Source organism: Suncus etruscus, chromosome 10, assembly GCF_024139225.1.
Source record: "Suncus etruscus isolate mSunEtr1 chromosome 10, mSunEtr1.pri.cur, whole genome shotgun sequence".
Classification (NCBI taxonomy): Eukaryota; Metazoa; Chordata; class Mammalia; order Eulipotyphla; family Soricidae; genus Suncus; species Suncus etruscus.
Genome location: NC_064857.1, coordinates 110,286,207 through 110,312,766, shown reverse-complemented (window position 1 = coordinate 110,312,766; position 26,560 = coordinate 110,286,207). Strand labels below are relative to the sequence as shown.

General features: G+C 39.7%; 1 protein-coding gene across 3 annotated transcripts in view; it reads right to left on the bottom strand.

The window, feature by feature from the left end:
* Positions 1 to 26,560, bottom strand: part of ELMO1 (engulfment and cell motility 1) — a 514,761-nt gene that overhangs the window by 8,569 nt on the left and 479,632 nt on the right. For all 3 annotated transcript variants that reach the window (XM_049781864.1, XM_049781865.1, XM_049781866.1), the window contains 2 exons: positions 21,797 to 21,904; positions 15,074 to 15,156 (listed from right to left, as the gene is read on the bottom strand). In XM_049781864.1, the coding sequence (XP_049637821.1) occupies positions 15,074 to 15,156; positions 21,797 to 21,904 (191 nt within the window). The remainder of the gene's footprint in view (positions 1 to 15,073; positions 15,157 to 21,796; positions 21,905 to 26,560) is intronic.

The window sequence follows — 26,560 nt, the reverse complement described above, 5'->3', positions numbered from 1 at the left end:
GAGCTCCCGGGACAGGCCAGAGAGTGAACCTACACTGTCTGGCTTGAAGGGAGTGGTGATTGGTCAGGCTAGACTGAGGACGAGGGAAGGTCCAAAACTCAGCGACATCACCCAACATACTCACGTAGAGCCACATCCCGAGAAGAGATCCAGCCCCACACCACAGGTGGCAAAAGCGGGCTGAAACCTGAAGGCACTGCACTCCAAGCCAAGCCAATAAATGCAAAGAAAGATGGGTAAACCAAGGAAAACAACAACAGGGGAGATGGAGAGAAATCAGAACAAGTTCCCAAGTCCACCAAAACACACAGACCCAAGAGAGGAAGACCTAAAAGCAGCCATGAGAATAGAATTCCAAGCCATAGTATAAGAAATGAAAGACATACTGGCCAGAGATTACAATAAATCAATTGATGAACAAATGAACCAATTTAAACAAGAATTCCTACAAAATATGAAAGACTCCATACAAACAGAATTAAAAGAAATTCGTAAAACCGTAGAAAGCCGAAGAGCAGAATTGCACAGCTCGAGAATCACATAGAACAACTCAAAGATAAACTGCAATCAAAAGACAACAAAGAAGCCAACAAAGAAATATAAGGTAAAGCACTGGAAGTAAAAGTCCAGTATTTAGCCAGACAAAGAGGGGTCCACCTACTCTAGCAACCCGGGGGGTGATGGTGAGGTATATGGGTTGTAGAAAGGAAACTGGAATGGGGGGAGGACATATTTGGTGATGGGTATTCCCCTGATTCAATGTTAATATGTACCTAAAATACTACTGTGAAAAATATGTAAGCCATTATTAAAAAATTTTGTGTTTTTAATCAGGAACTTTCTTTGACTTACATGTATTATTATTCTATCAATTACATTTATGTTATGTTACTATATTATGTTATGTTAGTTTGCCTCATTATGTTAATCAATTTTGTCTCTTGAATAAATTCTTACAATAAAAAAAGTCCAGTATTTAATGAACAAAGACAAAAGAAACAATCTAAGAATTGTAGGTATACCAGAAGGGAGGAAACAGAGAAAGGGGAAGAACAAATAGTCAGGGAGATAATAGCGGAAAATTTTCCCACCCTCTGGAAAGACTCAGCAAATCCAGGAGATAAAAAGAGTCCCCAACAAAATAGACCCTAACAAACCAACTCCAAGATACATAGTATTCAAATGGTAAGAAACAAAGAGAAAGGCGACCTACTTAAAGCAATAAGGGAGGAAAAAACCCTCACATACAAAGGAAGGAACATTAGAATCAAACCAGATCTCCCATATGAAATACTTCAAGCAAGAAGACAGTGGAATGACATATTTAAACAATTGAATGAAAGAAATTTTCAACCTAGAGTCCACTATCCAGCAAAACTCTCATTCATATGGGAGGGAAGACTAAAATCATTCTAAAAAAAATGAACTTGCACTATTTGTGCAAACAAAGCCGACCCTAAACCTACTCAGAGACGAATTATACAATCCAAACCCCCGATTGTAACAACTACCCTAAAAACACAACTGCACAACAGCCCTCTCCGTCAATAATCTCCTTAAATGTTAATGGACTAAACTCTCCCATTAAAAGACACATAATAGATAACTGGATTAGAAAACATAAACCAGATTTTGCTGCCTACAAGAAACACACATACATGTACAAGATAGGCACAGGCTTAGAATAAAAGGATGGAAATCAATTATAAAGGCCAATGGAAATAAAAAAAAAAAAAGGCAGGGATGGCCATACTTATATCAGACCAAATGCATTCAACCTCAAAAAAGTGATCAGAGACAAAGAGGGTCACTACTTACTGATCAGGGGAACACTAGACCAAGAAGTGCTAACACTGGTTAACATCTATGCACCTAATGCAGAGCCAGCAAAATATGCACAGCAACTGCTTGCAAAACCGGAAAAACACATGAAGGGAAATGTGATAGTAGTAGGAGACCTTAATACTCCACTATCACCACTGGACAGATCCACCAGACAGAAAACTAACAAAGAAAAAAGAACCCTAAATGAAAAACTAGAAGAACTAGGGCTAATAAACTTATATAGGGCCCTCCACCCCCAGAAAGCAGAATACACATTCTTCTCAAGTTCACATGGAACCTTCTCCAGAATAAACCATGCCTTAGGATACAAATCTAACCTGCATAAAATCACAAAGGTAAGGATCACTAGAAGCACCGTGTCAGATCACTATGCAACAGAGGTCAAAATTGACTGTAAAAAGAAACAATGGAGAAAATCCAAACCTGGAGATTAAACAACATGCTGCTCAGAAACAGCTGGATCAAAGAGATACTCAAGGAAAAAATAAAAAGACTCCTTGAGACAAACGACAATGAAGAAACAACTTGTCAAAACTTGTGGGACACAGCAAAAGCAGTAATCAGGGGGAAACTCATAGCAATACAATCCTATGTCAGGAAAGAGGAAAACGACAAAATTAGTAGCTTAAAGGACCATCTTAAGGAGCTGGAACAACAGCAACAAAAAAAGCCAAACACAACCAGAAGACACGAAATCATAAAAACCAGAGCAGTAATAAACAACATAGAAACTAAGAAAACAATACAGAAAATCAATGAGACTAGGAGTTAGTTTTTTGAAAGAATAAACAAGATAGACAAACCACTGGCAAAACTCACGAAAAAAAAAAAAAAAGAGGAAAAACACCCAAATAAGCAGGATCACAAATGAAAGGGGAGAGATTACAACAGAACCCCAAGAAATCCAACACATCATGAGGACATATTATGAACAACTATACTCAGTTTGGCTAGAGAACCCAGAAGAAAGTGATAGATTCTTGGAAAAATACCAGCTTCCAAAACTAGAAAAGGAGGATTTAGAAAGCCTAAACAGGCCAATCACATTGGAGGAAATTGAAACAGTAATTAAGAAACTCCCCAAGAACAAAAGTCCAGGCCCCGATGTTTTTACAGGTGAATTCTATCAAACATTCCAAGAAGAATTACTTCCACTGATCCACAGGCTCTTCCAAACCATTGAAAAGACAGGAATCCTCCCCCAATTCCTTTTATGGGGCCAATATCACTCTGATTCCCAAATAAAGAAAACTATAGACCAATCTCACTAATGAACATAGACGCAAAAATACTCAACAAAATCTTAGCAAAGCGAATCCAGCACTACATCAAAAAGATTATACACCATGACCAAGTGGGTTTTATCCCAGGGATGCAAGGCTGATTCAACATACGCAAATCAATCAACATCATACACCACATCAATAATATAAAAGACAAAAAGCACATGATCATATCAATCGATGCAGAGAAGGCATTTGACAAAATCCAACCCCATTCATGTTGAAAACACTAAGCAAAATAGGTCTGCAAGGAACCTTTCTCAAGATGGTTACAGCTATCTATGAAAAGCCCACAGCTAACATTATGCTTAATGGTGAAAAACTGAAAGCATTCCCACTAAGGTCAGGAACTGGGCAAGGATGTCCACTCTCTCCACTCTTATTCAACATAGTCTTAGAAGTCCTAGCAATAGCAATCAGACAAGAGAAGGAAATAAAAGGAATCCAAATAGGGAAATAGGAATTTAAACTATCTCTTTTTGCAGATGACATGATGATATACATGGAAAACCCTAAAGAGTCCACAGTAAAACTCCTAGAAACAATAAACCAATACAGCAAAGTGGCTGGTTACAAAGTCAATACACAAAAGATAGTAGCATTTCTCTATACAAATAACGAAGTAGAAGAGAGAGAGATTAAGAATACAACTCCATTTAAAATAGTTTCAAAAAACATCAAGTACCTAGGAATCAACCTTACAAGGGAAGTGAAGGACTTATACCTGGCAAACTTTAAAACACTTCAGAAAGAAATTGAAGAGGAAATGGAAGAACATTCCATGCTCATGGGTAGGTAGAATCAACATAGTCAAAATGACCATCCTACCCAAACTCCTAAATAGATTTAATGCAATCCCCATCCAAATTCAGACATCATTCTTTAAATACTTAGAACAATCAATCATAAAATTTATCTAGAACCACAAAAGACCCAGGATAGCCAAACACATACTAAAAAAACAGGAAGCTGGGTGGCATCTCCTTACCTAACCTGAAGCTATACTATAAAGACAGTTATCAAAACAGCATGGTACTGGTACAAAGGCAGAGCCTCAGACCAGTGGATTAGAACAGAATTTCCAGACATAACCACCAGATATACAGTCAACTGGTATTTGACAAAAGAGCCAAGAACTTGAAATGGGACAAAGAAAGTCTTTCCAACAAAGTGTTGGTACAACTGGAAAACCACATGCAAGAAATTCAAAATTGACCCATACCTCACTCCTAATACAAAAATAAACACAAAATGGATCAAAGACCTCGAAATTAGACCGAATCTATAAAGTTTATAGAGAATAAAATAGGTAGAACACTCGAAAACCTACATATCAAAAAGGTCTTCGAGGATGAAGCACCAATGGCAAGAACTTTAGCATCAAACATAAACAAATGGGACTACATCAAACTAAAAAGCTTCTGCATAGCAAAAGAAACCCTACTTAACACAAGAAGACAGTTAACTGACTGGGAAAAAAATCTTTTCACCCACCATATCAGATAAAGGTCTGATATCCAGAATATACAAAACACTCAAAAGGCTGAGTCCCCCAAAACCAAATAAAACCATAAAAAAATGGGAAGATGAAATGAATAGACACTTCTCTGAGGAAGACTAAAAGATGGACAACAAACACATGAAAACATGCTCACCTTCACTCATCATTAGGGAAATCCAAATAAAGACAACAATGAGGTACCACCTTACACCAGTGAGGATAGCTCACATCAAAAATAATAGGAACAATCTATGTTGGCGGGGATGCGGCATGAAAGGCACTCTCATCCACTGCTGGTGGGAATGCCTCCTAGTCCAACACCTATGGAGAACATTCTGGAGAGTGTTCAAAGAACTCAAAATTGAGCTGCCATTTGACCCAGCAATTGTTCTCCTAGGTATCTACCCCCAACTTGGAAGGACATTCATTCCAAAGTATGTGTGCACCCCACTATTTATCACAGCACTCAGTATAACAGCCAAGTCTTGGCACCAACCTCGATGTCCAACAATAGATGAATGGATCATTAAGATGTGGTATCTATACACAATGGAATACTACATGGCAGTCAGAAATGATACAATCACAGACTTTGCAGCAACATGGATGGACCTAGAACATATTATGTTAAATGAAGTAAGTCAGAAGACAAAAGATAAACACAGAATGACAGCACTATTCTGACACCTTATATACAACTAATACTCAACGATCAAATAACAGGGTTTAACAGGGTAGAAATCCCAAACACTTTAACAGTCAACATATACTGGAGAGAAGTGCTCAAAATACATGAAAGAGGAACAACACAAACTCTTGACTACACACTATACCACAAAAAAAAAACAAAAAAAAAACAAACAAACAAACAAAAAAAAAAACCAGCAACAGCAGAAACAGCAACATAGAAAGACCAGGTAAGTAATCAGCCTTCTACTACAAAGGCCCATAATAAGCCTTTAGGGATCTTATACAGGATTACAAGCAAAGGATACCATGGGAAACCACTGACTCCAATGGAAGCATTCCATAAAAGTATGTTTTAGTGCCTTAATCTTTCTATACTTAAAATAACCTCTCAGCTTTTCTGTCCACAGGTGTTCCTGGATACAAAGGGTGGACAAACTAAGATTCCATCTCGGGGCTCAATCACACGAGATACCATATCCAGCTACTATGAGAATGTCCCTATAAAACTCTTTAACATACACTTTATCCCTAGGTAATACCTTCATTTAGGACTTGAAGCACGTGACCACCCAGACCACCGAAGCAGGAACTATGACCTATAGACTTATACTACAGGCCCTACTATCAAACACACTCAAACAAAATAGCATTCTCTCGCTTTTTCTCTACTCTTCTCACTACTGTTTTTTTCTTTTTCTTCTTTTTCTCTCCTTTTCTTTTTAATTTATTTTCTCTTTTCTTTCCTGCCCCTTCCATATACTTTCCCCTTTCACCCCTTTGAAAATTTGACTATCCCTTCACCCCACAATCCCATCCAGATTCCCCACATTAAAACTCTTCACCCTCAGTTCCTATTCCATTAGGCATCAAGAATGACCTCCTACCCCAGCGAACCAGTACCCAGCACCCAAGCGAAGGGACAACCAGTCAAACCCACACCTTGCCTCCTACAAGAAAAGGCAACCAACTCCCCTGCTGACTCATGCTGCTTGGTCCTCCTTACCAATCCTTCCTAACGTGGACTGTTACTTGAAATCGGACTTAGCTCTACAAGTATCCCCCAATGCATGAACTCTTTCCAAGTCCTCCCTGCCACAAATCTTTTGCCAATCTCAAGAAGGTCAGGTTGGGAGATGAAAAGGTGCCTGGGAACCCACACACCACAAGAAAATCTCAAAAGACAATGGGGAAACCTATACTACCATCATAAGTATAAGACCTGTATTACACTACCTCTTTACCTGTTTTTCCCCAAATGCAAGATACTTTCTTGCATCACCTTGTTCCTTTAATTAATTTTTACTTCATTTTTTAAAAATCTTTTTTCTTGTAATATATATATGTGAACACATATTTTTTATTTCTATTTTTATCTTTTTTGGGTGTGTGACATGATTTTGTTTTCTTCTCTCTCCACCCTCAAATGCACCAGCAATATAATGTAGCACCATTTCTCCCTGCAAAGGCACACTAAAAAAGGGGAAATCTTACGTATAAAAACGAGCTCTTATTTATTATGGATAAGAACTCATACTTGTTTACAATATAGGGGTATCTCCCACCTTGAAAATATGTCACGTGGACCCAACTTAGACCCCAGGTGATTAGACACCAACTGTCCAGCCTTGAACCCTGGACCACAGACATAGAAACGACACACTTCTTCACAACAGCCACAGGAAACAAATCCCAACCGGGACATCCTTAATAGTGCTCTGACACCAACAAGTGCCAGCCCTAATGTGATACCCTGACAACGAGGAAAATGGGAACAATTTGACCTAAGAGCAAGTTATCCTACCTCACCAGCTAATGATAAGACCAAATCAGAAGACTTGTCACCCTTTGGTCTGTCCAAATGCCAAGATCGCGATTTACAGATGACTGGCTGACAGAACCATGGCCAGACTGTATGTATCCTGGGACCAATAAAAAAGCCCTACTCTAGGGTGTGAGCTACGACCTGCATAACAACTATGATCCCTAGTTCCAGAGGTCTGTCTGAGACAATTGCAACGGAAGGGGACCTCTGGAAACATAACAGAAGACGCTATCCCAGGACCCTTCCTAGGATCAGCACAAAGACCAGGACCGCCAACCCAGAAGACAAATTAAAATGACACTGAGGGAACAGAACTTCTAGATCCACAAAGAAAGACATAATCATAAGTTCAACTCCTTGACTTGTGCAGATATCGAGACCTCTAGATACAGAGGTCTGATGTTATCACCCAGGACGGAGCAGAAGTCTTCCATACACCACAAAAGCACCAAGGGGAGAGTAAATGAACCTGAAAGGAGTCTATAGTTAATCCCATGACAATATACTTCAAGGGTGGAGAAACCCTGTATCTCTTAGGCAAAGGAAATTCCTTTTCAAATGACCCCAATATTTACTGTGTATCTGCAGGAGGGAAAAAAAAAGCACAAAACATTTTTTTATTATTATTTACTTATCTATTTTTTGATTTCATTGTTGTGGTTTGGCTATTGAAATGGATGTCTCCATTTATATTTATTTATTTATTTTCTTTTTTTCTTTTCTTATGTGCTCTGCCACATTTTTTTTTATCTCAATACCATGGCTTTTATATGGTGCTTACCCTTTTGTTTTGTTTTGTTTGTTTGTTTTTGGAATGCTCACTGGATATTTTATTTGACAGTTCTTTATGTACTGTTGTGGTGTTTCACCTTCTTTTTCCTCTTCATCTCTCAAACCAAGGATGAAAGCCTCTAGAAGAACTCCGCCCATTTCCAGGGTATCTGATTCTTTTTTTCTTTTTTTTCCTCCAGGTTATTACTTTTCTCTTCTTCAAACAAATCCGCATAACTTGAACTATCTAGTCCCGCCTCCCAATTGGGGCGGGGGAATAAGGGAGGTACCAAGACCAAATAGGTGTAAGACCACTAAGTAGTAAGCTAGACACAGAGGGGACCACTTATTCTAGCAGCCCCGGGGGTAAGGGAAGAGGATATGGGAAGAAGGATGGGAAAGGGGTGGAGGGAGGACAAATCAGGGATGGGAATTCCCCTGATTTTATGTTAACATGTACCTAAAATATTATTCTCAATGAAATGTAAGCCACGATGATTAAAATAAAAATTATATTTAATAAAAAAAAGATTTCATGGAGCTATCCGGAAGCCCATCTGTGACTTGCTTGCCTCTAGCTCATTTGCTTCCAGTCCCTAATACTAGAGTCCTCAACCTGCCAGCAGCAGTCAAGGGTGAAAGGGAAGAATGTAAGACCAGTACTGAAGTGCTTCCAAAATTATCCCATTTCTTTTATTTATTTATTTATTTATTTATTTATTTATTTATTTATTTATTTATTTATTTATTTTGGTTTTGGGCCACACCCGGTGGTGCTCAGGGGTTTCTCCTGGCTGTCTGCTCAGAAATAGCTCTGGCAGGCATGGGGGACCATATGGGACACCGGGATTGGAACCAACCACCTTTGGTCCTGAATCGGCTGCTTGCAAGCAGCAATATAAATTTATATAAATATAAATAGCCGCTGTGCTATATCTCTGGGCCCAATTATTCCATTATTTATTTTTCAATTCTTTCCTTCTCAGGTCTCCACTGAAACCTGACCTGTGAAAACGGATTATATAAAAACGGATCTCATCAAAACAAATAAAGTCATTTGTTCCATAAAGTCTGGCATCTCAGATCTTTTCATTTAAAAATGTCCTGGGTTCTATTTGAGGCACTGGCAACTGGTATCATTTTTTTTCAGAGAAGCCTGAAGGTGGGTCCAAGGTAGTAACTCAGAAGGGTAGATATATGCATAAGATCAGAGTTGGGGTAACCCAGCAACCTTGTGGTCCCCAGGCCTCACCAGGCTGAGCCACACCATATGTGGAACCAGAACACTCAGAGCCAGGAAGTGGCTGCCATGCCAACCGTCACTGGAGAGACCCTCCTCAAGAAACTGTAAGCAATTTATATTAAAATTCATGGATCTCCCTCAGGGGTATTACCACAAAATGTCAAAGGAAATACAAGCAATATATTATTATAAATAAAAATACTATAAGAATCTCATTTGAGACATTATGCAAAAATCCTCCCTCCCTTCATTAGAAAAAACATTATGTTAGTGACCCAGAGAAATATATTCAGTCAGTTCTTCAATATCAACATTATGTTGATACTGAGCATAAATGAAAAAAAGTCAGAAAAAATAAATACCATCTCCAAACGAATCTCTATTAGCAACAATGCCTACCTATGGAGAGAGACTGCAAGCAGACATGCACAGTGAAAATAAGAATGTGAAGTTGCTGGAATCAGAATGCTCTTTCCTTTAGAAAAAGGAAAGCATTTCTTTTTTCAATGAAACTTTCAATTCTGACCTCAAATTCCTAGATGAGGAACACTGGTATAAACAATGATTTACCACTATTGGGGTCACTGTTAGGCAAACTCTATTCTTGAGAAAAGGAAGAGAAAGGAGGAGAAGTCAAGCTTTATTTGGAAACCAGTGACATATTAGCAGCCGCAGTGGGTGACCTCTGCAGGTTGATGGGAAACAGTGAAATTCAGGACTGGATTTCCTGGTTGAGCTAGCCCAGAGCTGGCTCCTCTGCTAAGGGCAGTCAGTAGGATAAAGCCTCCGGTAATCAAGAGGGACTGGTGGCTGAGTTCTCACACAGTCTCTGGAGGAAACATCACAGTCACTTGAGATCAGAGTGTCAGCATGGCTGACGGTGACCTTTTCTATTCCACCAGGGGAGTTTGGAGATGGAGAGAGGAAGCCCTGAAACCCTGGGCTTTGCCCTTCCTAAGCACACACCAATGAACACATAAACAAACAGAACTGCTGTGACCTAGATTCTTCATCAACACAAGCAGGAAGTGGAAATAGGTGAGCGCGTCAATCTCCACTTGCTTTTCCCTTAAGCTGCCTATGAGGGAGGAATTGATGCAGCCCTGAAAAGTGGTGATCACTTAGCGTGCACCTTACTGACATCTCTGAATCGTCTCGGAGCCCTGGGGGGAGGTCAGCTTTTCAGCAGGGGGGCTGCAGAGCTGGAAGGTATGGCACCTTGAGGGTTGGCACTCCGGAACCTGCCACCTGTCAGAACTGTCTGTGTGGGAAAGAGGTGTAAGGAGGTGGGAGAGTGAGGAGCCACAGATTTGGGCCAGAGTCTTCCTCTAGGGCTCCTGGTCACACACGGTAACACTCTAGGATGAGCTCCTTCCTATCAAAAGTATTTTATTCACTCCAGGTTGAATTCAGTGAATACTTGATGTTGAGGAGCAGGTTCTGCCTCTTCTCTGTTCTGTTAGCTCACACCCTCCACTCTACTATGTTGAAAGTGGCTTGGGGCATGTGAGTTTTGGGAAAATAGGAACTAAAGATCCTCTGTGGCCTGGGGTGAGATGAGGTGGGGCAGACCTCAGGGTCAGAAAGGGGCTACTCAGAGACATTCTGGATATAAAATAAACCTTGGTTTGGGGAAGGCAAAAAAGAAACTGAACTCAATAAAACACCTATGTGCAGTGTGTTTTAACTATACAGTGTTGACTGTTACTATTATTTGGGGGGGATATGCCTAGAGTGGACATTTTACCCAAAATTCAATTCAACTATGTTGATTCTCCACCATCCATGCAGGTCATCCCAAGAACAAAACATTTTGATGGCAGAAATAGGAGCGAGTGAGTGAATGAGTGAGTGAGAGAGAGAAAAGAGTTGGTTAGGTGCTTGCTTGCTTTGCTTTGATGCCCACCAACATATATGGTCTTCCAAGTTATGTGTGATCTTTCTATCAAGAGTGATAGATTCCTGAGTACACAGTCAAGAATAAGCTTTGAGCATTGCCAGTGGGGGGCCCCAGAAAAAATGAATTACAAAGGGAAGAAGGAAAAGTCCCAGGCTATATGTTGGCATTATTATGTGTTAATATGGCCATAAAAATTATAGTAGTTTTCATAGTTATAGAACATTGCTGCTCACCTATATACTTAGAATTTGAATTTTTATTTTAGAAGGCAAAAAGCACTCAACTGGGTAGTACATAAAAAGATTGTATTTTGCCTTCTTTCAGCAACTATAATTTTCTGGACCTAATCTATCTTAGTAGCATTATAATTCAATAATTTTCTGACCCATTTTCTTCTCTCTGTTCCATCAGCTCTATATTATGAATTCAGCATTTCTCAGTGAGAAAATGCTCTTTCTATGTTAGAAGATCTCTGAAACATTTGCACATTCCTTCCTCATCTTAAAAACCCTTACTTCTTTATCTGATCACTCCCTTTTCAGAAACAATTTCCTCCTTTCAAATCCACCAGGCACTTCCCTGTGTTTAAATTTATAGAGGAACACACAACACTGAATTGTAATCATAGGATGATACTTAAATCTTATCTGCCAGATTCCCAGGAAGGGGCCCGAGTCATATTTATTTTTGAATTCATAGCACCTGGAACAGGCATAGTCTAAAGATGGTAAATACATTTAGTGAATGAGTGGTGAATGAAACAAATCTGAATAAAATGCTTTCTGCTTCAGGGCAGGGTTTTCAAGTCAATATTAGAACATCAGCCCCTACTACAATCTGTTGCAAATTTCAGGGTCATGAATCATACTGAATAAAAGGTGGATTCTGCCAAATGGTAAGATGGCAGCTTCTCTTCTACCATAATAATTTATTTAAATCAGAGAGTTCTGCCAAAATCTTCTTGCAGGTGATTATAAGTGTTTACTTATATTTATAATATAAATTATTTATATAACTTATATTGTGTTTATATAATTATACTACATTTATATATGACATTATAAATACATTAATAACATTATTATATTTATTATATAATAAAGTAAAATAAATAAAAACATAAGTATTATAGTTATAATCCTGTAACTCAGTGGGAAAAACACCAAGAAAGTCCACTTTCCAAAACAAACCAACTAGATATTTTATTTTGGTTTTGGGGCCACATCCAACAGTGCTCAGGTGTTACTCCTGGCTCTGTGCTCAGATATCATTCCTGGCAGGCTCTGGGGACCATATGGGATGCTGGGATGAACCCTGGGTTGGCTGTGTGCAAGGCAAATACCCTATCCACTGTACTATCATTCCAGCACCCCCAAAAAACTAGATTTTATATCAATGAAATAAAGAATCATAACTTCCATTTGAACCCACAAGAAATGTCCTAACACTTCTCTTAACTTCATAGAACTTTACTAACTGTCTGACTCCATGTGAAGCACACAGGAATCTCAAAGTCCCAGGTGTCCAAGATCGCATCTGCTCAGTTCAACACTGTGCTTAGAGCTGCTCCTATTCTAGGCGATCCAAAACTAATAGACAGACAATTATTAACGAACACCTCTACCTCAAGGAAAAGGATCATGGTTTCTTCCATTTTCAGGACCTGGGACAGTACCTGACTCTCAGATGTTGAATGAATAAATGCCTCCAGCCAACAATCTTATGGTTGTAACAAAGCATTTTTTATGCATGTTATTTCTAAGTTTGCCCAACTCCGGGGTGCCAATCTCCAGTCTGGTGGCACACTAGGTTATACCCTATCTCCATCCTCATCTTGTCACATGTTAGGGCTGAAAGCATAGGTATTCCTGTGAAACTGATCCTATCCTTATTCAGGGTGCTTAAATCCATTTTGCAGGTTTCTTTGCTACCCATCTCTCTATGTTGTTTCTTTTTAAAAAATGTTACATTTATTTATTATTTTAAAATAAAATCTTTATTTAAGCACTCTATTAAAAACATGTTTTTAGTTGGATTTCAGTCATAAAAAGAACACCCCCCTTCACCAGTGCAACATTGCCACCACCAGTGCCCCCATCCCCCTGCCTGTATTCGAGATAGGAATTCTATTTCTCTCACTCATTAAAAGTGCCATGATAGTTGTTAGTGTACTTATTTCTCTAACTACACTCACCACTCTTTGTGGTAGACTTCATATCATGGGCTGATCCTTCTAGTCCTCATCACTATTGTCTCTGTGTATTATTACAGTAATGTCTTATAGTTTTCATAAACCCCATAGGTGAGTGAGACTATTTTTTCTATCTCTTTCCCTTTGACTTATTTCACTCAACATAATAGTTTCCATGTCTATCCATGTATAGGAAAATTTCATGACTTTATCTCTCCTGATGGTGGCATAGTATTCCATTGTGTATATGTACCAGTTTCTTTAGCCACTCATCTGTTGTTGGGCATCTGGATGGTTTCCTGATTCTGGCTATTGTAAATAGCACTGCAATGGGTATAGGTGTGCAGAGGGCATTTTTTATATTGTGTTTTTGTGTTCTTAGAATATATCCCTAGGAGTGGTATAGCTGGATTATATGGAAGCTCAATGTCCAGTTTTTTGAGGAATCTCCATATTGTTTTCCATAAAGACTGGACTAGATAGCATCCCTACCAGCAGTGAATGAGAGTTCCTTTCTCTCTACATCCCTACCAGCACTGATTGTTCTTGCTCTCTGTTTAGTGTGCCAGTCTCTGTGGTATGAGATGGTACTTCATTGTTGATTTGCTTTGCTTCTCCCTGATGATTAGAGATGCACCTTTGGAATCTGATATACTATAGGACTCTTATCTTCCCACAGTATAGAAGTCAAAGAAATTCTGCTTACAATTAGCCAAACTGCAAACTCTTAGATATGTTCTTCTACATTACAGTTACCAGTTAGGTACATTACAGAGCCATTTTGTGACAGCTTAACAAGTAAAGACTTCACATGAAGTGGAAGGAGTGACTCTTAACTAATTATGAAGCCAAGATCTTGTTACCAGCCTCTCCTCTCTGTCTCCATGAACTGTACTGCTATTTTTTCCCTTCAAGCATATACATCTTTGTTCTCTAAAGACCTGGATCTCGCTTTGCCTTTGTTTGAAATTACAGTGTAGCGCTTCATTTTTACCTCTGCCTTATCAGAAGGATGTGAAGTTTTTGTATTCTTAGACAGTCACTAGATAAGAAAGAAGCATCCTATGATCTCTGTGATATTTTGGGCACCAAAATGTCTAGAGCTAGAAGATGAATCTAGATAATTTTTGATGGAAACTATGTATCGCAATGTGCCAAGAAAATCATCAAAGAATCAACTCCCTATGGGTCCTGCAAGGACAGATAAGTTCAAACTAGAGGGCAAAGGATTTCTTCCACCTTTTCAGATAATGTCTTCCATATGCCATTGCTATGGAATGTGGTTACACCACATGTGATTACAGCTACTAGGAGGGCAACTAGGTGGAGAGGGGAAAATAATGCAATATGAAAAAGGTTTAGCATTTAGGAAAAAAAATCCCACTTTAAGCTGGCTTTAAATGTCCTTTTTTTGAGCAGAGATAGCTTATAGTCTGCCTTCCAGGACACTGAAAGATGCCTTAAATTTTTGTAATGCTCTTTTGTCTAAACTGCTCTCTGCCTTTCCTGACTTTCACTAAGACCTTGGAAAGACAATAACAGAGCCTGTGGTAGACTTTAGGGAATAGAAAATAGGAATATGAATGAGTTTGGAGAGGCCTGGGAATATGAAAAGTAGAAAGAGGACTGAAATGAAACAATAATCAAGAAAATAAAAGGGATTGTGGGGAGCTTAATAAATGATCAGAGGAAGAATAAGACTAAGGTGATGTAACAGGAATCAAGCAGAAAAAAAAGAAGGCAAGAGAAGTAACCCTACCCCCACTTTCCTCCTTGGCCACTGTCTTCACTGGGCAGGCATAGGTTTGGGATAATTTAGAAGCATACCTTGTTTTGCTTAAGAGCACCTTTCTCCTTCATATGAGGGCAGTCCTTTCCCGTCACCACAGCTTTGATATCTGCCACCGGTACTGAAATTCATAAAAGAAAATGAAAGTGGGAGCATCAATGTCATTAAAGCAATTCTAAGCATAAAGTCAGCTACCACAGCGGCTATTCTCAGAAACTACAGCAGAATGAGAAGAGAAAATAGGTGAGAAAAAGAAAAGGCATGCAGTGTTCCAGTACTGGCAGCAAAAATATATTCCAATAGTCAGTAAAAAGCATCCCTTGGGAGAAACATATCCATAAGCAGAATTTGGTTCATGAATACAGATATATAGGGAAAAAAAAACCCAAACCAAAAAATCAGGATAATAGTGCTAAAAGTAGTAAAACCAGTCATAACAGTAATTGTGGTAGTAATAATGTTATTATAACACACCTGTGTCAAGTACTATCAACTGTTTCATATATGCCAGTATAGCCCTTGCAATTGTACCTGTGTGATGAGAAAAATCAGTCCTAGCCCACAGGACTAACCTGAGTAGAAAGAGCCTGGAATTCCCACACTTGATATTCTACTCTCTACTATTTCATGGTTTCTCACAACTATTTTGCATATGTAAAATCTAATTTCAGTTAAATAAGGGTAACATTCCTTTTATTAGACAGGGAGTCTTAGGATTTTGGCAATCCTAAGAACATTATAGTTAGATATAAAGAGAAACTTCATACTTTATTCAGGAATTGGAGAAAGAGAAAATATAGAGAAGGGCAAGGCACTAGATGGTTAGGAACCTCACATAAAAAAGGGCAGTCATTTGACCATTTCCAATCCCTTATTTTCCTGTTCCATGAGGATCAGTGACTATATGACTGACTAAGGACCTGTTGAAACTTATGAAAGATAAATTCCACAAAGATAAAAATGTCTATTGGGTGTTTGAGTTGGGGAGTAGAATTTAAGGTGAACTAAAATTAGAAACTATAGCAAATATTAAGATGATGTATTGGTAAGGATTCATAAAAGTACACTTTTTTGCAAGTTTGCTGGCACTCCTAGTGTTCTCTAACTCTAAAGAAGAGAATATTGTGATGAATTCTTCCACAGGTCTGCAGGATTTCCTGCTGTTACATAACACCTGTTCCTTTATTTGATGACCTGATACTAGGCCTTCTGGTTGGCATTACCTGGATTCACTGATACAGAACATTCCCTCCTTTAACGAAAGTGGAAGACTACACTTCATTACATCTACAGTTAGAAGAGTCCAATAAGTGCTGACCAATAAAATGTGAGCAGAAATAGGAGGTCAGAAATAGCATGTCCCTTTTTTGGGGAGGTGGGTGAGTGGGTAGGGAGGAAAAGCCTGTGTCCAAAAGACTAAAGAAATTGAAGAGGCTACATGATCCACCCACATGACACAACTGAGTGATGGCAAAATAGCTACCAGCCTATTTCCCAGACCGACTGTGTGGTGCAGTCCTTTGCCAACCAATGCAAATTATGTAGTCAGAGTGGGAGCCTTTTGTTGCTTTAAGCCACTGATATTCTGGGATTGCTAATGCCTTGAGCATAACAGAACAATGCACCTATTAATTAATACAACATCATAGTTTACCTCACACCTGATTTCTTTTTTCTGGGGTGGGGGGTGTTGGGTCACATCCTGCAGCACTCAGGAGTTACTCCTGGCTCTGTGCTCAGAAATCGCTCCTGGCAGGCTCGAGAACCATATGGGATGCTGGGATTTGAACCACTGTCCTTCTGCATGCAAGACAAATGTCTTACCTCCGTGCTATCTCTCTGGCCCCTCAAACCTGATTTCTATCCCTACCTGGCTATATTCCTGTAGGTAGTGCTTATGACTCTGGAGCTTATCTATGAACTTACCTTAGAACTGACTTAATTCTGCTCAAAATTATTTTCATAATCAATAATTTCATAATCTTCTGTTTCTTCAATGCAAAACTGGCTACCTAATCACTTTGACAGGACATTTGGACACTTTAGGAAATTGGTTGGCTTTGCGGTAGAAAGTGTTCAAATGAAGTGAATTTGTGATATAATTAACATACCGATTCACAAAAAGCCTTCCCAGATTTTTGAGATAAGAAGCTTGCAGAAAGCCTTTTGTTGACTACTATATAAAATGGTCCGTGGACTAGAGAGGGCATCTAGAATCTATAAATAACAAGTCAGGCTGTGGTTTTGAAAACCCATCATAGAGAGGTAGACAAAAGTAAAGCCCAGTCGCTCTGGGGGAAGTCTTCAGACTTGCTAATGAGAAGACTTCAGGGATAAAGATGCACTTTTCCTGCAATGCCTATGGCCTCAAAGAGAAAACACATTTTGTATTTTTATATGCATTGTCCCTTGTCACAGAGAAAAGCTGCTCTATTACTCACAGGATTATAGCAAAAAAGAAAACATAAAATTCTAAAAATACAGTGTAGCTTTTAAAGGTTGCTCTTTGCATAGTTTGTCTCTGGAAGTGTTGGAAGATAAGGCATCAGAAGGGCTAAAATGTCATCCTCTTGATCCCCCTGAGCAGGACCAGGGCTCTTGATCTCTTCTTGAAAGAAGTAACTGTGAGCTGTGGGTTATTTCAAAACCAGGTCTTTTGGGGGTAGAGTCAGAGATTTGAGAACCAGGAGGGTTGCTATATTCACTAGCCCCTACTCTTAATTCATGGGTAAAGATCTCCTTTCTCTCTCTTTCTCTCTCTGTTTGAACTAAATTGAAGCTATCTTTTTCTATACATGGAATGACTTAGACCTAAAGGAAAAATAAATTATGCCATGTCACACAGCTGATGGGGAGGGGGGCAGACTGGGATAGCTGCTATGCTTGCACTCCTTCCTCCCTGCTAGGATGTCATTTCTCCCCAAATATAGCAGGTTCCCCTAAGGTGAAACCTAGACATGGATGTAGCTTTAATTTCAGATATTTAGGAAACTAGTTAATAATATGTGGAATTTTCAATGAAGCAAAGACAAAAGTCAGTGTAGCTCCTACAATAAAGGGAGCTTCAGTTTTCATCACCTAGTGCTAAGTCTTCGCATCAACAGTCCTGGTGTTGTGCCCGCACCTCCATTAGAGCAGCTCTTGAGTGCGATAAGAAAGGTTGATGCCTATCATTTCAGTGAAGAATCAACTGGCAGTACAAGTGCTAAGAGGTGAGATGAGTTTTGCCTTTGGGATCACAGGGAGTGCTTTGAATTCTGGATCCAACTACTAGTTGCACCACTTTTGTTATAAGTTCTTGGAGTCTGTGATGTGGAACTTTAGCATCATGTATTTCACAGCATTTTTCTAATAATTCACTCCTAACGCTAGAATCAGGTCAGTGTTGACTTTTCATCTTGGTGATACTGGGAGCAGATGAAACTCAGCCACACACTAGGGTGGTTTGGCATTCAGATCTTTGTGTTTCTATTTACTATGTGACCTTCAAGAAGCGACTTATTCTCCTGTAACTAGTTTTCTTATCAGCTAAAGTAGGGCAAGGATAGCTACCTACTGTGGTTTCCAAGAGGATAATTTATGTAAATTTCTTAAGGCAGAGCCTGACATAACATGAACATTCGATAAATGTGTGCTATTATTCTCATTATCAATATCAAAGTAAACTCTCTCTGTAGCGTGAGGAAAACCAAATGATTCCTGTCAACAATCCAAATCACCCTCTTAGGTTTGCTTTCTCAGCTGCTCTACTCATCTACTGTAATAGGTTTAATGGCCTCTTTGAAGGGGGAGCTGGTGCTTCTCACCCCTAGAGCCCCTTGATGTGGGAGTAAGGAGGGAGCACTGGCCTAGATTCTTTCCAAGGGAGGCACTGAGGGGCCTGCGGCACAGCTGGAAAGCAATGGAGTCTAGTGTTTAGTACTGACTGCCTGCAAACTAGGTGGGAGGGACGTGGGTGAGGATATTCAGCATAATATTTCCTGCTAAATAAAAGGAAATAAGGAGACAGATTTCTTAAACCTGAAGGGCAAAAGAGTGATAAGGAGATAGCTCAGTTTTTACTTATGCATCATCAATTAATAGTATTCAATTACATTATTGGATTCATCAGTATCTCAATACTTAGCCATAATTAACACAAGGAAGAGAAGACAATTTTTCCCTCACTCAAGAGAGGGTAATTGTACAAGGCAAGAACAATGACACTTAACATTAATTAAAGACACATCTTATTTCTCTAGTGGTTTTTGATTTTTAAGGGTTCCAAGAGAGTAGACCATTTTGCTCCAGGCACAACGCAGAAGTGGGATTAAGTACAAATCAGGTGCCAGGCCCAAAGCACTATACTTCAGTTTCCAAGGCCTGGACTTCCCCTTCTCAGGCACAAAATAGCTTCACTTTACAACACTGAATGAATATACCCCTTCCCTGGCAGACTTGTGTATAGTAATGTAATTTCTTTCTTTCTGTCTGTCTGTGTCTCTCACACACACAAAGGTCAAGTATGCATTCAGGGTTGATTTTACAATGAATAAACTCTATGAAAAATTCCCTGGCTGACTAGGGCTTTCTTTACTGCTGTTCAGCTTTAGATGGCACAAAAATAGTGAGCTAAAAATGCTACTCTACATGGTGCTGTGAGATTAGCATGTCCTGACACTAAGATTTACCACCCCAATGTGGCAACTTAGAGTTCATCTTTGTCTCAGCTATCCAAATCTATATGATAAAAGAGCTTCTGTGTCAGATGATGTTGCCCAATCATGGTAAAAGTTCTGAGCATATGCACAGATCTGAGTTATGACATTTTCAAATTTATTAAAACTTGACTTTACCTTAAAAAAGATCTACTCTATTCACATTAGCTAAGATCTTTTTGACCTGACTCTCTAAGATACAGATGACTAGACACAATGATATATTGCCTGGAGAGCAGAAAAGATGACCATGCAGTTTGATACTATGTGGATAGATCTGAAGTGATAGATCAGGCAGCCAGGAGAGTGATAGATACAAAATTATCTCTCATAGGTATAAAGAAACACAGTATGGGATAACAAATGTTAAGAGATCCAGATGGTGCAAGTGGTAGGGCATTTGCCTTGCACATGCTAACCTAGGATGGACTGTGGCTTGATCCCTCAATGTCCCATATGGTACACCAAGGCAAGAGTGATTTCTGGGCGCATAGTCAGGAGTAATCCCTGAGTGGCACCAGGTGTGCCCTCGCCCCCAACCCCGAAAGCAAAACAATAAAAAAAGAAAGAAAAGATCCAATAGCAGGGTGGACTGGTAGGCAGCACAGCAGTAGGATATTAGCCTTACAGGCAGCTGACCCAGGACGGACCTTGGTTCAATTCCCGGCAACCCATATGGTCCCCCCAAGCCAGGAGCGATTTCTGAGTGCTTAGCCAGGAGTATCCTCTGAGCAGCACTGGGTGTGGCCCCAAAACAATCAAAAAGATTCAAGAGCCTGAGAAATTGTTTATAGAGCTAATCTTACCAAAGGCAGTGGGTGGGAGGGGGACCATGAAACAGTGGTATAGAGAAGTGGACACTGGTAGAGACAGTGTTGTTGGGATGTTGAATGCAAGAAGGCCTGTAATGAACAGTGTTGTAAATCATAGTGCTGCAAATGAAAAAAACATGGTAATAAAAATAAATTAAGACACAGATCACAAAAATGAAAGGCTTATAATGGATTTCAAAGGCTTCAAGAGAAGAGGGTTGGGTTAGTTCTGGAGCCATAGCCAGAATCAACCAACAGCAACCTTTCTGAGCACTCTCCTGAGCTCTTCTGAGGAGACAGTTTAGGTCCTGAACTTCTACAACCAGACCAGCCACCGTCTTTCCCTGGCATAGGGAAAAGTCTTGCTTTGAGCTCATTTTCACTCTGAATTTTTGAGATAAGAGTCTTAGGAGAGTGGGGAAAGGGGAAGTTTGTAGGCAAGTTGGCCCTGATGCTGTTCCTTTCTTGATCTCCTTAATCTAGGATCCTGTCTTCCTTGTAAGCAGAGAAGGTAGTATGAAGCGGGAGGATCATTTAGGATTCATGCACCAGGACCTGAATTCAAATTCCAGCATCATCTGGTACCCCCAAGTGCAACTGGCTATAATAGCCTAGAAAGGGTTGGCATTCACCCCCAGTTTGTCAGGGTCTGAATAGCTCTTGGGGAGAGTCCCTGGGGGTCTCCTGGCCAATGCTCAGATAGTGTGGATAAAAGGCCTTTTCTAAATGAAGGTATTATATAATTCATTTATGGCTAGATTTTATTTAGTAATAATTTTTCTCCCTCCTTTCACCTTCTTCCTCCCCTCTTCTTTCCTTGTTTTCTTCCTTCCCTCCCTCCCTCTCACCTTTTCCTCCCTCCCTCCCTTCTAACCCATAATCAATTTACCTTTATTTTTTTCCTTTTTACTTACTGGTACAAGCCAGATTTAATTAATGCTTATGAAAAGAACAGAGACCATCGACCTCAGCAGGTCTCAGAGCTACTAAGAGGAGTCCGTGAATCTGCATTTAGGCATCTGAATGCCAAGCTTACATCTTTTGAGAAAGATATCAAGCATTCTTTTTAAACACTGTTCAGTCCCAAACCCAAATCCATCAAGCTCTTGCGCTTGGTGAGGATGCCCACTTAGAATGGTGGGACACATCTAGTAGCATTTACTTAGTGTGGTAATTTTTCTTCATGATAATTTGTGACTGGGAAACAAACTCCCAACCAAAACCCAGGCATGTCACTAGGAGAGCCACTTACATTTGTCCTGCAGGGAATCCTGCGGCACTTCTCCCTGGGGGCTTTCTTCCAAGTCTCCATAATGCAGGACCTTGTGGTTCGGTGAAAGCCGACAATACCAAAACTTGTCTGAGAACAAAAACACAAATGTAGGTCAGTGATTCTGGGTTCCAAATATCACTATAGCCTGTGTGGAGGGCCAAGCAGTTCCTTTGATTTTAACTCTTTAGGAAATGACTGCTATGGTCCTAATCTAGGGTTCCTAGATTTTAATGATGAAAAATGGGTTGAGTTGTTCATTTCCAGAGAGCTGTCTTATCATTGTCTAGATCTTCTGCAGGAATTTTGTGCTTATCTTTACAGAATCAGGAAGTATTCTTAGCAATAAAACTAAAATTCTTAAAATAAAAATAAAATTCTTTGAAAAAAAAAAAACCAGGCTTCTTAGCACTTTGCTGCTTTGCTTTTCTCTCCTAGATACTAAGATGGCTGAGATAGTTGTATGCCATTTATCTCAGATGATGCAACAATTCCTCCACCACTGATGCTAACACACACAGACACAAACACAATACTGTGATTGAATTGTTAGGACACTGTTGATATACACACCAAATATGAATTAGTGGAGAAACTATTCTAATGCTTCAGGCCAAGAATGAAAATATTCTCAATCATCTCTCTAATAGCCAGAGTTGAGTTCTCTAAATAATGGCTATAAAGACTGGTGACCTAGGTTCTTTTGAACACAGTATGGGTCACTCTTTCAACTTGATTTCCTATACCTCTCTATATTAAAAAGAAGCTGTTAAGGACTCTGTGAGGTAAGAAGGAAGCAAAGCACACACCAAATGATCAGAAGCAGAAATGGGGAAAACCATTGTTTTGTGGCTTTGGAGGATTGGCTCAGAAGCCACCTCCTGTGGGAAGCCCTCTTTGGTCATGGCTACTGACAAGATTCTCCCCCTTCTCTGAGGTACTCCCATGGTGTAGGCTGGAATTATTCGTGACTACATGTAAATCATGTGTAGTATTAGTATTCTTGTTCTTTGCCAGAGAATTCCAGTAGGTGTGTTACGAACAATGAATGATGAAGACAAGGACAATGCTAGGAGATCTGTTTGCCTGACAAAGAGAAGTCAGGCTCTCCTGTAACAGTCACCACTTTCACCATTGTACTGCCTTTAGCACAGTGCCTGGGATGCATAGTTATGTCCTGTGTGCTAAACTGATGAATGAAAGTTGCGGAGATCTAATCCAAAATACTTAGGTACAAACATCCATTACCCACAACCCCCCACCCCATTTTGTGTTCTAGGCAGTTGGTAAATATCAAGGCCTTGGTGAAATCACCTTATCACCACGTCTATAAAGAAGCACGAATTGGAGGCTGGAGTGATGGCGCAGTGGTAGGGCATTTGCCTTGAACATGGCTGACCCAGGACAGACCACAGTGGTAGGGCATTTGCCTTGAACATGGCTGACCCAGGACAGACCACAGTTCGATCCCCTGGCATCCCATACAGTCCCCCCCAAGCCAGGAGTGATTTCTGAACACATAGCCAGGAGAAAACTTTGAGCATCAACAGGTGTGGCCCAAAATAAAAAAAGAAACAGATTGTTTTGAAATAACTCTGACTAGAGAATTACTTCATATGTTCCAGAATATGCTTTATATTAATATATTTATGTTTTGAAGGTACATGCCAATAGGTGGTATTATTGGATTACATGGAAGCTAGAGCCTTACTTTTTAAAAAATAGTTGTTTTGTGTTACACTCAGGGCTTTCTCTTGGTTCTGTGCTCAGGAATCATTCCTGGCAGGGCTTGAAGGGCTATCAGGTATGTCAGGGACTCAATCTGGGTTTGTTACATGCAAGGCATGCACCCTACCTACTATCTGAACTATCAGGCCCCTATTTCTAGACTTTTTTATTTTTATAATGTTTATTTATATAGTATATATTATGTATATATTTATGTAAAATATACAAACATGTAGTAGATACCAAAGGTGGGTATCTACATTGGCTCTAAATTACATAAACATTTCTTTTTTTAATTAAATTTTTATTTAAGCACCATAATTACAAACATGATTATAATTGGGTTACAGTCACAAACAGAACACCCCCTCCCTTCACCAGTGCATCCCACTCCCAATGCCTTCCCTCCCTCCCTCCTTCCTATCCCCTGCCTGTTTTCGAGACAGGCATTCTACAGTTACTTATTTCTAGTCTTTAAGCACCATTATTATAAACATGTTTGTAGTTGGGTTTCAGCCAATAAAAAATACACCCCCTTCACCAGTGCAACCATCCCACCATCAATGCCCCTCATCTCTCTCCTCTTCCCCCTTGTCTGTCTTTGAGACAGGCATTCTATTTTTCTCACTCACTACCATTGTTATAATATTTGTTGGTGTAATTACTTCTCTAACTGCACTCAATACTCTTTGTGGTACTCTTTATATTGTGGGCCCATTCTTCAAGTCCTCATCTCTAGTGACTAAGATGCAAAGGCCACCCACAGAATGGGAGAAAATATTCACCCAATACCCATCAGATAAGGGGCTAATATTTAAGACTTACAAGGTACTAACAGAACCTAGTTCTATCTAGTCTTACTCCTGTGGAAAGTAAGAGCATTCATATGCTAAAAATATAAATTTCCAGGGAGAAAAGAAAGTTATTCTCTGAGTGATTCACAGTCATTTCAATTAGACAGAAGTGCAATGATTAGTTTTCCACAAGGAGTACACATCTGGGAATTTGACTTGCAATTCACCATAAAGATGATAACTTCCAAAGAAGGAAACATGCTTTGGGCATTAATAGTCCTGCAGATCTGCATGACAGGCTGCAAAACCTACTTCTTCCCCCCAAAGAATCTTCACCTCATTAAATGACCTGTGATGGCCGAAAATATATAATCCATCTTCCCTTCCTGTTTCCTCTGAAGTGGGCATTTTGAGCAAGTCACTGAAAGGTGCCAGAAACCTTAAAGAATCCAGGGATCTGTGGCCTTTGGACATACTGGTCTTATTTTAACCCACTCTTTCTGGAAATACATTGCATCTTAAGCTAGGCTACATTTTAGAAAATAATTTTGGCTCCTTCCCTCCCTCCCTCCCTCCTTCCCTCCTTCCCTCCCTCCCTCCTTCCCTCCTTTCCTCCTTCCTTCCCTCCCTCTTTTCCTCCTTCCTTCCTTCCCTCCCTCCTTCCTTACTTCCTTCCTTCCTTCCTTCCTTCCTTCCTTCCTTCCTTCCTTCCTTCCTTCCTTCCTTCCTTCCTTCCTTCCTTCCTTCCTTCCTTCCTGCCCTTACTTCCTTCCTTTCCTCTCCTTCCTTTCCTCACCTTCCTTCCTTTCCTCTCCTTCCTTTCCTCACCTTCCTTCCTTTCCTCTCCTTCCTTCATTTCCTCTCCTTCCCTTGCTTCCCTTCCTTCCTTTCCTCTCCTTCCCTTCTCCTCAATAAAAAAAAGAAGAAGAGAAAAAAGAAAAAAAAATAATTTTGGTAACTTCAAACTCAATGGTCAATATAGTGCAAACAAAGGTCAATATATCTGCCAGAAATTTAATATAGACAAAGTTTAATACAAATAGAGGTGAGCATACAACTTCTGTGCATTTGTATGCAATATTGTGTAAGTTTCAAAGCATCATGTAGCTAATTTTCTCAGTGATGTGTGTTATTTACTGAACACTGGAAGAGTGTCTACATTGTATATAGCACTGTATAAAGGGCAGCAAGAAAGTTTTGCATGAGGAAAGACAGACATTACAGACAAAGCCAAGGAAGAGCTCTTGGATGCTGGAAACCAGGTTTTTGATGGCAAGGAAGTACAGGTACTTCAGCACCATGACCTGGACTACAGGGAATACCAGGTATAGGGATGGTCCTTGTGCAACAAATTTATGTTTAAATGTTAAAAAACAGCATTTCAAGGTCAGGGAATAAAACATCTTTCTCGCAAAGGTGTAACTGATTTTTCTTTAAATAGAGACATTAATGCTATCTAGATCATGTTTAAACAATTTCCAACAGCATAGGGGCAATAGGGTTGACTGAGGTGGCAAGCCTGAGTTCAATCCTAGGCATCCTGAGCACTGTTGGGTGTGACCTCTGAGTCAGAGATAAGCCCTAAGCTCCATTGTTGTAGCTTCAAAACAGCCAAAATAACAATGTTGCTGAACAGAAATTGCTTCTACAAGAAGTTTAAATTTCATTGGCATTTAAGACATTGCTGTCCTCTAGTTTCCCTACCTTGGAATAGTTCTTTTCTTCCATACAATTTTCTTTCCTTTGTTAACCTATGGGAAAAGATAAGGAAGGTCCAAAAGACTATGTGAGTCTTCTGATGCACTGGTGCATCTCCATTTTAGAGAGCAAGTGTTAAATGAATAACAAAACACTGGAGAGGAGGCTAAAGACAGGGCTGTCCTGACTCCTTTCAAAATCTATCCAACTCCAGTCAAAATGGGCAGATGGTCAACCAGAATCTCCTCTCAGAAAAGACCATCAGCTCTAGTTCATTCAGCGTAATCTAGTGTTGTCTGTTTTGCGGTACAATTGCACTCGAAGTGCTATGGTTAGCGCCCACAATCATAGCACTGCCTTTCTGAGGGACGCCACCTTGGTCACCTACCAGCAGCAGTTTGATTTGCAGTTTATTTTACGATAAGAAAAATGTGAGTTTCTTTTTGAAACCCAGCATGATGCTAGCAGCTTCTCAATTCCTTTGGGCAATGAATAAATGGATTGTGTCACTAAAAGCAATTAGCAG